Source organism: Trichomycterus rosablanca, chromosome 6 (assembly GCF_030014385.1).
Source record: "Trichomycterus rosablanca isolate fTriRos1 chromosome 6, fTriRos1.hap1, whole genome shotgun sequence".
NCBI classification, from domain to species: domain Eukaryota; kingdom Metazoa; phylum Chordata; class Actinopteri; order Siluriformes; family Trichomycteridae; genus Trichomycterus; species Trichomycterus rosablanca.
Window position 1 is genome coordinate 30,541,455 of NC_085993.1, and position 12,008 is coordinate 30,553,462.

The window sequence follows — 12,008 nt, forward strand, 5'->3', positions numbered from 1 at the left end:
ACTTGATTTTTAACAGTGTTTTACGAAAAGCCTCAAATTCAATCATATCAATTTTGTCCCATAGACACCTAGAACTCACCAGGGATGAAGAATAACTGATTGAATCATTTTCTTCTATTCAGTGATTACATTTATTTAAAGGTTTAAATAAGGTGGATAAAAGTCTGCAAGTTATAAAAAGAAGTATTAAGAAAAAAAACATTTTTAAGTGCCTCTTCATCAAATAATTGAGAATTCACTGTATTAAAAATTCGACGTTCTAATACGAAAACCTTTAATGCAATACTGCACCCTGGTGGTTCATCAGTCGGAAAATCATGTTCTTAAAACCCCACATGCCAATGCAGACTACATTTAATGCTTAAAATTCATAAACTAAACTAAATGAATAAATAAATAAAGTAAAAAGTAATCTGTTGCATGGCCAGCATCACTGTGCAGTGGGAAGTGTTGTCGCCTGGGTTTTTGTATTGGACAGAAAGGGTCCTTACTGTTTGAAGTTTGCATGTTCCCCCTGTGTCTGCGTGTGTATGTCCCTGTTTCTTCCTACAAGTCCAAAGACATGCAGTCAGGTCAATTGGAGTATCTAAAATTGCTCTAAGAGTAAGTGTGTGTGTGTGTGTGTGTTTGCTCTGTGATTGACTTGTGACCTGCCCGGGGTGTATCCCGCCTTTTGCCCAATAATTCAGGGTAAAACAGACATTGAATGAATATGTTGTGTATATACACCTTACACCTTACACATGTGCATCATTTACCCACTAAAGAAATGGCACCAGGATGCACTGTAGGACGACCCATGCTGAGACAAGCAGGAGTTAAAGGACCTGTTGGTCATGTTCTGGTACCAGATGTACCACATGATTCTTTTGGATGTGTTGTGGAGTCCATGCCCAGGCAGGTAAGAGCTGATTTGACTTATTAGGTAGTGGTCCTAATGTTTTGGCATAATGGTGTATGTTTGACTGATTTCTCACACAGATCAAATCACAATCACAGTTGTCCTGTTTCCCTGTAGTGACACAGGACAGTCTAATTGTTCCTGACAGCATGCAAATGTACTGTATCTTTTTTTGGACCTACATCATGTTCACTTCAAAGTCATCTTGTTTGGAACAGGAGTTGTTTGCTGCATTAGCTGATTCTGTTTTTAAAGCTTTCTCTGCCAGCAGTATGAAGAGGCCACAGAGAAGGCAGAAGAAAGAAGCAGAAGGTGCCAGCATAAATGATGGACCGTAGTACAAATTGAGGTGCAGGCCAGGACACACGGAGAACCTTCGGTGGAGGATGTATTGCTCCAGAGCCGCTGAGTCCTCCACCCACAATGCAAATGTCACCACTACAGCCAGAAGCAGGAGCCCTAGGACATGATTGAAAAATAAACACAATATCAACAGTAGAATAATAAAGAGATATTGAAAAAGTTAGGTCCGAAATTGTCTTATAAAGCCAAACAACTTCCCATTCATTTCAGAAGAAACTTGTAGGTTTGGATTAGAGGTGCACAGGAATGAAGTTTTTCTAGGGTAGGACCAAACTTTAATTTTATAGGCATATTACTTGCATGTACTGTGTAAACATACCCTGCTTGTGATAGATGCGGAACAGAGCATATTCATCTTTACTGTGGCACTCCAAATCATGGTCATATACACTGATCAGCCATAACATTAAAACCACCTCACTGTTTCTACACTCACTGTCCATTTTATCAGCTCCACTTACCATATAGAAGCACTTTGAACTTCTACAATTACTGACTGTAGTCAATATGATTCTCAACATACTTTTTTAGCCTGCTTCTTCAATGGTCAGGACCCCACCAGGACCACCACAGTGCAGGTATTATTTGGGTGGTGGATCATTCTCAGCACTGCAGTGACACTGACATGGTGGTGGTAAGTTAGTGTGTGTTGTGCTGATATGAGTGGATCAGATACAGCAGCGCTGCTGGAGTTTTTAAATACTGTGTCCACTCACTGTCCACTCTATTAGACACTCCTACCTAGTTGGTTCACCTTGTAGATGTAAAGTCAGAGACAATCACTCATCTATTGCTGCTGTTTGAGTTGGTCATCTTCTAGACCTTCATCAGTGGTCACAGGACGCTGCCCACAGGGCGCTGTTGACTGGATATTTTTGGTTGGTGGACTATGCTCAGTCCAGCAGTGACAGTGAGGTGTTTAAAAACTCCAGCAGCATTGCTGTGTCTTATCCACTCATACCAGCACAACACACACTAACACACCACCACCATGTCAGTGTCACTGCAGTGCTGAGAATGATCCACCACCCAAATAATACCTACTCTGTAGTGGTCCTGGGAGAGTGCTGACCATTGAAGAACAGGGTGAAAGGGTTCTAACAAAGCATGCAGAGAAACAGATGGACTACAGTCAGTAATTGTAGACCTACCAAGTGCTCCTATATGGTAAGTCGAGCTGATAAAATGTGAGTGTTATCCTTAAGATGTGTCCAGAATTTAAGTGGAATATATGTTATCATTTGAATTAATTGACCAGAGATTAAAAAGGCACTTTGGTCTAAAAGGGCACAATTTCTACAGCACTTTTAGGACTAAAACCAAGCCATGAAGTCCAAGGAATTTTCCATGGATCTTTGTGATCAACTAGTTGCAAGGCATAGATCAGGACAAGTATATAATAATAGAAAGAAGGGCAAGAAGGAGAGAGATCATTTCATTTCACCAAAAGGGCAATAGGTAAAAAAAGATTCCTAAAGACTCCATTGGGAGTATTGCCAAGAAATTCTAAACTATTGTGGGAAGGATGACCTCATGAAGGCTGGGACCAATGTGTCAGTGGCCACCATAATAAGTTCACTTAACAACCAAGAACTTTTCAGAAAGACAATGATGCGAATGACACTTCAAAAACTTGGTTAAAGAATCAGAAGTGAAGAAGGCATATTCTTTGAGGGTCGCACACACCTCCATGTACTAGCCAAGGTGATAGCGCTGTTAGGTACCAGGATTAAATTTTTAGAGCCATTGTCAGCCTTAAGCTGGAAAAGTGAACGCTGGGTTCCTTCTGGTGCAGGATGATGCCTGACCTCATGTAGCCAGAGTGTGTAGGCAGTTCCTGGATTGACGCCATTGACAGGCCCTTAAGTTTTCCAGACCTGAATTCAACTAAGAATCTCTGAGACGTTATGTATCAGTGCATCCAATGCCAAATAATGCCACAGACTGTCCACTGATGCCTGATCCAGGTCTGGGAGGATATCCTCCAGGACACCATCTGCCATCTCATCAGGAGCATGTCCAGATATTGTTGGGAGTACATACAGGCACATGATGGCCATACACACTACTGAGTAACATTATGAGTTGCCGTGATTAAATTCACGCAGTTTGAATCAGCCTGTGATTTCAGTTTTGTACCTTGATTCAAAATGTGATTTAAGTGTTCCCTTTAAATATTTGAACAGTGTATGAAACAAAAAAGAAAGAAAGACAAATGGAAGAAAAAACAACACAACAATGAAATATTGTTATTATCGATTCTACTTACCACCAGTTATGAAAAGCGCTCCACCAGCTTCGTAAAGGCGCCAACTGGTTGTTGGAATTCCACATATAGTGACAAACGCTCCAGTTAGAATCATAGTAAATCCCAGCACTGACATAATGCACCAAAATGCCCTGTGTACTAAAAAACACATAATAAATAATTTTGGTATAGTACGTACAGTACATTAAGTTGACCTTACAGAGCTGTTAAATGACTTTCATTAATTTTTACTGATGTAAAATTGGTTACAGTCATCTCTAGGCAGTTATATAAAAGGTTATACACTGATCAGCCATAACATTAAAACCACCTCCTAGCCGCTCAGGTGGCGCAAAGTACGCTAGCTCACCAGAGTTGGGTTTCTAGATGCATCGTATCGAAACTCAGCTCTATGCCTCTCAGCCCGACTGGGTTGGGCGGCAGTATGAACAACGTTTGGCTGTTGTTCAGGGGATTAGGGGTAGAGTCGGAGCATAGGTCCTCATAACTGGTACAACTGCGGCCCCTGCTGGTTGACTGACGGCGCCTGCACAGGGCTGAGGAATAACATTGAGGGGGGTGTGACCCTCCGTGCGCAGTGTCTCTCGGTGTATGAACTCGGCTCGTGCAGGTGAAAAATGCAGGCTGTACTGATTGAGTGCCGGAGGGGGCGCAAGTCAGTTGAGTGGCATCCTCAGTCAGCGGCAAAGGGTCGAATCAGTATAGGGGACGCATTCAGGGTAACTGGACACGACTAGAATGGGGATAAAAGTTGGGGGGGAAAGTGGGAAAAAATAGATAATAAAGACATAAAAAAAAATAAAAAAAACACCTCCTTGTTTCTACACTCACTGTCCATTTTATCAGCTCCACTTACCATATAGAAGCACTTTGTAGTTCTACAATCACTGGCTGTAGTCCATCTGTTTCTCTGCATACTTTTTGACCTGCTTTCACCCTAATCTTCAATGGTCAGGACCACCACAGAGCAGGTATTATTTAGGTGGTGGATGATTCTCAGCACTGCAGTGACACTGACATGGTGGTGGTGTGTTAGTGTGTGTTGTGCTGGTATGAGTGGATCAGACACAGCAGCACTGCTGGAGTTTTTAAACACCATGTCCACTCACTGTCCACTCATTTAGACACTCCTACCTAGTTGGTCCACCTTGTAGATGTAAAGTCAGAGATGATCAATCTCGATCTATTGCTGCTGTTTGAGTTGGTCATCTTCTAGACCTTCATCAGCGGTCACAGGACACTGCCCACAGGGCACTGTTGGTTGGGTATATTTTTGGTTGGTGGACTATTTTCGGTCCAGCAGTGAGGTATTTAAAAACTCCAGCAGCGCTGCTGTGTCTGATCCACTCATACCAGCACAACACACACTAACACACCACCACCATGTCCTGATCATTGAAGAACAGCATAAAAGGGGGCTAACAAAGCATGTGGAGAAACAGATGGACTACAGTCAGTAATTGTAAAACTACAAAGTGCTCCTATATGGCAAGTGAAGCCAATAAAATGGACAATGTGTGTAGAAACAAGGAGGTGGTTTTAATGTTATGGCTTTGACAACATTAAAACCATTTTTTTTTGTGTAATTAAAACTGTTAATGAAAGGGGTTAAGTATTTTGTGTAATTTGCACACAGAACTGAATCTTTTTCTCTAATTCTTAATCAGATTGGACAATAGTGGGAGGAGATTTTTGAGAACACTCCTTCATACTAACTCAAAGCCTCTCCAGATACTCCCCAAAGTCCTTTTTGGTGGACTCCCCTCTTCAGCTTATACCCCATATTTTATTGATTTGGTTTGTCTTAGTAGTCTTTTATGGTCATTATTATACTGTTACAGAAAATTTTTTATTTACACTAGAAGTATTAATACATAATCAATTACTACTTAGATATGCTTAGGGCATATGGTGTTTGAACAATTTCTATGTTCTAGCTAAGAAATCTCTTTTAACAGTGGAATGTTCCACTGTCCTACAAGGTCACCAACATGTATAAAAAGATGTTCGTTATAATTATCGCTACCACATTAAAATAAGTTTGAAAATAAAGTACCATTTTTCTTTGTGACAAAAAATAACAACTTCCTAGACCTCAATGAAAGAAAAAAAAAAAATTTGCCTGAGCCTTGTATAAAAACTCACTTGTTGTTGAATCAGGAGTTATAATGCCACTTTCTTCCACAGATAGAGGAACATTGGGTAGATAGGCTAATATGCAATTCTTCTCTGTTGGTTGGTTGGCTGTTAGTAAAAATAAATAAATAAAATAACACAAATTTAGCACCAGCACATGCCTCTAGCTGATTCAAACGCTTCATGAATTTAGATAATTACATAAAACACATACAGCACAACTATAGGACTGCTGGTTTACATCTTAAGACCAAGTCTTTTTTTTTCTTTTAGGTCTTATTAGGTCTTTTTTCTATGTATCATATCATTTGTCATATTAATTTAGTTATGGAGTTTGTTAACCTACTGATCCAAAAATCCAAAATGCTCTTCTCTTCTTGGCCAGCTTGATTCCTGTAGGAGCATCTCCAGAAAATGCCTTCATGGTAGGATGTGACTTTACTTGTAGTTTCATTTGGTTTCTTGTGTAACCTGTCCTACATTGTAAAGAAAAAACAGGAATCTGTCACCTTGAAATAAAAATGTACAGTGTATCACAAAAGTGAGTACACCCCTCACATTTCTGCAGATATTTAAGTATATCTTTTCATGGGACAACACTGACAAAATGACACTTTGACACAATGAAAAGTAGTCTGTGTGCAGCTTATATAACAGTGTAAATTTATTCTTCCCTCAAAATAACTCAATATACAGCCATTAATGTCTAAACCACCAGTAACAAAAGTGAGTACACCCCTAAGAGACTACACCCCTAAATGTCCAAATTGAGCACTGCTTGTCATTTTCCCTCCAAAATGTCATGTGACTCGTTAGTGTTACTAGGTCTCAGGTGTGCATAGGGAGCAGGTGTGTTCAATTTAGTAGTACAGCTCTCACACTCTCTCATACTGGTCACTGAAAGTTCCAACATGGCACCTCATGGCAAAGAACTCTCTGAGGATCTTAAAAGACGAATTGTTGCGCTACATGAAGATGGCCAAGGCTACAAGAAGATTGCCAACACCCTGAAACTGAGCTGCAGCACAGTGGCCAAGATCATCCAGCGTTTTAAAAGAGCAGGGTCCACTCAGAACAGACCTCGCGTTGGTCGTCCAAAGAAGCTGAGTGCACGTGCTCAGCGTCACATCCAACTGCTGTCTTTGAAAGATAGGCGCAGGAGTGCTGTCAGCATTGCTGCAGAGATTGAAAAGGTGGGGGGTCAGCCTGTCAGTGCTCAGACCATACGCCACACACTACATCAAATTGGTCTGCATGGCTGTCACCCCAGAAGGAAGCCTCTTCTGAAGTCTCTACACAAGAAAGCCCACAAACAGTTTGCTGAAGACATGTCAACAAAGGACATGGATTACTGGAACCATGTCCTATGGTCTGATGAGACCAAGATTAATTTGTTTGGTTCAGATGGTCTCAAGCATGTGTGGCGGCAATCAGGTGAGGAGTACAAAGATAAGTGTGTCATGCCTAGAGTCAAGCATGGTGGTGGGAATGCCATGGTCTGGGGCTGCATGAGTGCAGCAGGTGTTGGGGAGTTACATTTCATTGAGGGACACATGAACTCCAATATGTACTGTGAAATACTGAAGCAGAGCATGATCCCCTCCCTCCGGAAACTGGGTCGCAGGGCAGTGTTCCAGCATGATAATGACCCCAAACACACCTCTAAGACGACCACTGCTTTATTGAAGAGGCTGAGGGTAAAGGTGATGGACTGGCCAAGCATGTCTCCAGACCTAAACCCAATAGAACATCTTTGGGGCATCCTCAAGCGGAAGGTGGAGGAGCGCAAAGTCTCGAATATCCGCCAGCTCCGTGATGTCGTCATGGAGGAGTGGAAAAGCATTCCAGTGGCAACCTGTGAAGCTCTGGTAAACTCCATGCCCAGGAGAGTTAAGGCAGTGCTGGGAAATAATGGTGGCCACACAAAATATTGACACTTCAGGAACTTTCACTAAGGGGTGTACTCACTTTTGTTGCCGGTGGTTTAGACATTAATGGCTGTATATTGAGTTATTTTGAGGGAAGAATAAATTTACACTGTTATATAAGCTGCACACAGACTACTTTTCATTGTGTCAAAGTGTCATTTTGTCAGTGTTGTCCCATGAAAAGATATACTTAAATATCTGCAGAAATGTGAGGGGTGTACTCACTTCTGTGATACACTGTATAATAGGAAAAGTATAAGTAGACCACTTGCCTTTTCACAATTAATTTATAAACAATATTTTGTTTTGTAGAAATAAGATTCAATTAAATAGACAAGTATAAATTATACAGCCATTTTAACAACCAGGTTTAAATTTAATGTGTACAGGTTTGGTGTTGTTTTCTCTAATATGGGTATTAAACACTTTGTTAGTATAACTGTTATTTATATTATCTTATAAACAGAACCTTACTTTTATTTCTTAAACAGTAGCACAGGAGGTAACATGGGTGATGATGGTCTGTGTTCAATCAAAGACTCTGGTCACTATCTGTTAGGAGTTTGGCATGTTTACTTGGTATCTTAATGGGGTAGTACATGGTTCTACAGTTCTCCATGAAATTGCCTCCTATAAATTACCTATAGCTGTGATATGAGTTAATTGGTGCATGTTTAATGCTCTACAATGGACTGGTGCAGTATTCAGAGTGTGTTTTTACATTAAATCTACTGTTTCCAAGAGGTTCCACACCTACTACAACCATGACCTGGTTAAAGCAGCTAATAAAGATATTACAACCCCATATCAGAAAAAGTTGGAACAGCATGGAAAATGCAAATAATAATAAAAAAAAACACAGAGTTTCTTAGATTTACTTTGACTTTTATTTCATTGCAGACAGGGTGAACCTGAGATATTTCATGTTTTGTCTGCTCAACTTCATTTCACTTATTAATAAACATCCATTCCTGCATTCCAAAAAAACCTACCTCTTTTTAATGTTGCTATTCCTTTTCACCACACTTAGGCACCGAGGATACCAAGCGATTTGGTGTTTCAGGATTTATTTTGTTCTATTCTTCCTGCAAACACGTCTTAAGATGTGCAACAGTACGGGGTCATCGTTTCTCCACAGAAGTGTAAATTACCTTTGCCAAGGGCACTGACACAGCCCCATACCATGACAGACCCTGGCTGTTGGACTTGTTACTGATAACAATCTGGATGGCCCTTTTCATTTTTGGTCTGCAGCACACAGCATCCATTTTTTTCCAAATTCATCTGACCACAATACACGTTTCCACTGTGTGATGGTACATCCAAAATGCCTCTGAGCCCAGAGAAGTCGAAGCTGCTTCTGGACATGGTTAACATAAGGTTCCTGTTTTGAACAGTAAAGTTTTAAGTGGCATTTGTGCATGTAACTCCGTATTGTAGAGCTTGACAAAGGTTTGCCAAAGTAATCCCTCACCCATGTGGTTATATCAGTTATTGTTGAGTGGTGGTTCTCGATGCAGTGCCGCGTTCATAGGCGTTCAGCTTAAGCTTGCGCCCTTGGCCTTTGCGTACTGAAATTCCTCTCGATTCCTTGAATCGTTTAATGATATTATGCACTGTAGAGGGAGAAATATGCAAATCCCTTCCAATCTTTCTTTAAGAGACATTGTTTGTAAACATTTCAATCATTTCAAACTGGAGATCCTCTGATCATCTTTGCTCATCAAAGCCTTTCCTGGATGCTGCTTTTGTACCAAACCATGATTACAATCACCTGTTGACATCACCTGTTTGGAATCACATCATTATATTGTTTTTTCACCTCATTACTAGCCCTAAATTGTTCCCGTTCCATCTTTTTTTTTGGAATGTGTTGCAGGCCTGAAATGCAGGAATGGAGGTACTGTATATTAACAAATTAATTTGAAATGAAGTTAAGCAGACAGAACACGAAATACCTTGGGTTGAAACTGTCTGCAATCAAATAAAAGTCAAAGTAAATGTAAGGAACACTGCATTTTTATTTTATTTGCATTTTCCATACTGTCCCAACTTTTTCTGATTTGGGGTTGTACGTTATTGTGTGTGAATGTGTGTGTTTAACTCACTTTTAAATTGTTTCAAATTTAGGTTTGCAGTGAAATAATTAGTATTTTTTGTAATTTGTTTTTGTTATCAAGTGTAATTTGATAAGTGATTAAGTTCTGCATTGTTCACAGCGACTTCAGTTCATCATTGTACTTATCAGATTTCCAAAAGCCTTGCAACAGATGCGGCTGTAACAGAATTGCTCTCTTGTTGGAAGTTACTACACACTTACAGTAGATTCATTACAAAATATGGAATTGCCACATCATTCCTAAATCAGTCTATGTTTTGTTCTATGAAATTCTATGTGTGCTGTCATCACTTACCTTTGTAAAAAGTCCTCTCAATTCTGCTGCCTTTTTGTCCTCTGTGTCACAAGACTCTGAGGCTAAAAGCCAGTAATCTGTACCAAGACAAAGCAGAAAAAACAGGCAGCCCAGAGCTCCACAAAAACCAGCCATGAACTGCAGCACTGCTAAGCGCATGGCGGAAAAACATCTAGTACTGTATCTGATTGTATCTATGAACACATCTATTTAGATTTCTGTCTGCCTTCCATGTCTGAGGTTTGTAATGACGCAGGGCTATTTCTGGTACCATCATTAGATTACAGTTACAGATCCAGTCCCAGTTTAAATCCAAGGTCTTGTTCAAAAATAACTAAAGGAGGAGAGCATTAGACACACATGATTGACAGGGGCAGCATTCCTTAGGGGAGAGCTGTATAAAGATAGCAAGTGCTGGACATGAGGTAATGGCAGTCAGTATGGCATTTGTTGCCTGTGGGTTCAAGTTTCTTAGATACACTCACAGATGTTGTTAAAATTCCAAATTAGAAAAAGTTGGGACAATATGGAAAAAGCATTCTGACATTTTTAATTGCAGACAGTACACCAATCAGGCATAACATTATGACCACCTCCTTGTTTCTACACTCACTGTCAATTTTATCAGCTTCACTTACTATATAGAAGCACTTTGCAGTTCTACAATTACTGACTGTAGTCCATCTGTTTCTCTACATACTTTTTTAGCCTGCTTTCACCCTGTTCTTCAATGGTCAGGAACCCCTCAGGACATTATTTGGGTGGTGGGTCATTCTCAGCACTGCAGTGACACTGACATGGTGGTAGTGTGTTAGTGTGTGTTGTGCTGGTATGAGTGGATCAGAGATGGGCAAAGGGTCTCCAGTTTGTCAATAAATAGATGAAAAAACAGTGCATAAATTCTGCAGAAATTGCAGTGTGTAAAAAGCAGATCTCCATTATCTCAGGGAGCAATGCATCAAAAACCGTCATTCATCAATAGCTGATATAATCACATGGGCAAGGGATTACTTTAGCAAACCTTTGTCAAGCACTACAATACAGAGTTACATTCAAAAATGCCACTTCAAACTTTACTGTGCAAAAAAGAAGCCTTATGTTAACCATGTCCAGAAGCGGTGTCAAGTTCTCTGGGCTCACAGGCATCTGGGATGGACCATCACACCGTGGAAATGTGTATTGCGGTCAAATGAATATATATGTTTTTTTAACAAGACAATGCTGCAAATCCACCTGCTGCCACTTTACAAGGGGCATGGTTGCGGAAGAGGACCGGACTGGTACCGGTACCGGACTGGCCTCCCAGAGATGAGAATTTTTAAACAACAAAAGTGACAACTTCAACCCCATACTGTTGCACATCTTAAGACGTGTTTGCAGGAAAGAAATGGGACAAAATAACACCTGAAACACTTCATCACTTGGTATCCTTAGTGCCAAAATTTATTGTTAAGTGTTGTGGGATGAAAGACTGCTTTATCCACAGGCTGTTTGTCGTACATCATATGGCCAAAACTATGTGAACAGCTGACCATGAGCTTGATGGACATTTCATTCCCAAACTATTGGCATCAATATGGTGTTGAAGCCCTACAACATGACACCATGTCAGTGTCACTGCAGTGCTGAGAATGATACACCACCTAAATAATACCTACTCTTGGGTGGTCCTGTTGGGGTCCTGACCATTATAAAACAGGGTGAAAGCAGGCTAAAAAAAAGAAGATATGGAGAAACAGATGGACTACAGTAAGTAATTGTAGAACTACAAAGTGTTTTTATAAGGTAAGTGGATAAAATGGACAGTGAGTGTAGAAACAAGGAGGTGGTTTTAATGTTATGGCTGATCAGTGTGTATATATATTTGTCAATTGCCAAGTCTTCAAATTTACAATTTGACACCAACTCCATACCATCACACTGTTAAACAAGTGTGTCATGACAAAGCAAAACGTCTTTTAAAGGCACAAGGTTCTGTAGTCAAACATGACATCTTA

General features: G+C 40.3%; 1 protein-coding gene across 1 annotated transcript; it reads right to left on the reverse strand.

Annotated features, from left to right (window-relative positions):
- Window positions 1–257: 257 nt before the first annotated feature.
- tmem182b (transmembrane protein 182b) lies at window positions 258–10,170 on the reverse strand. The gene is made up of 5 exons (XM_062996818.1): window positions 10,012–10,170; window positions 6,016–6,145; window positions 5,679–5,777; window positions 3,534–3,671; window positions 258–1,360 (listed from the first exon to the last, which is right to left on the reverse strand). Exons 1-5 carry the CDS (start codon window positions 10,168–10,170, stop codon window positions 1,080–1,082), a joined length of 807 nt encoding a protein of 268 aa, XP_062852888.1. The 3' UTR covers window positions 258–1,079.
- Window positions 10,171–12,008: the final 1,838 nt, after the last annotated feature.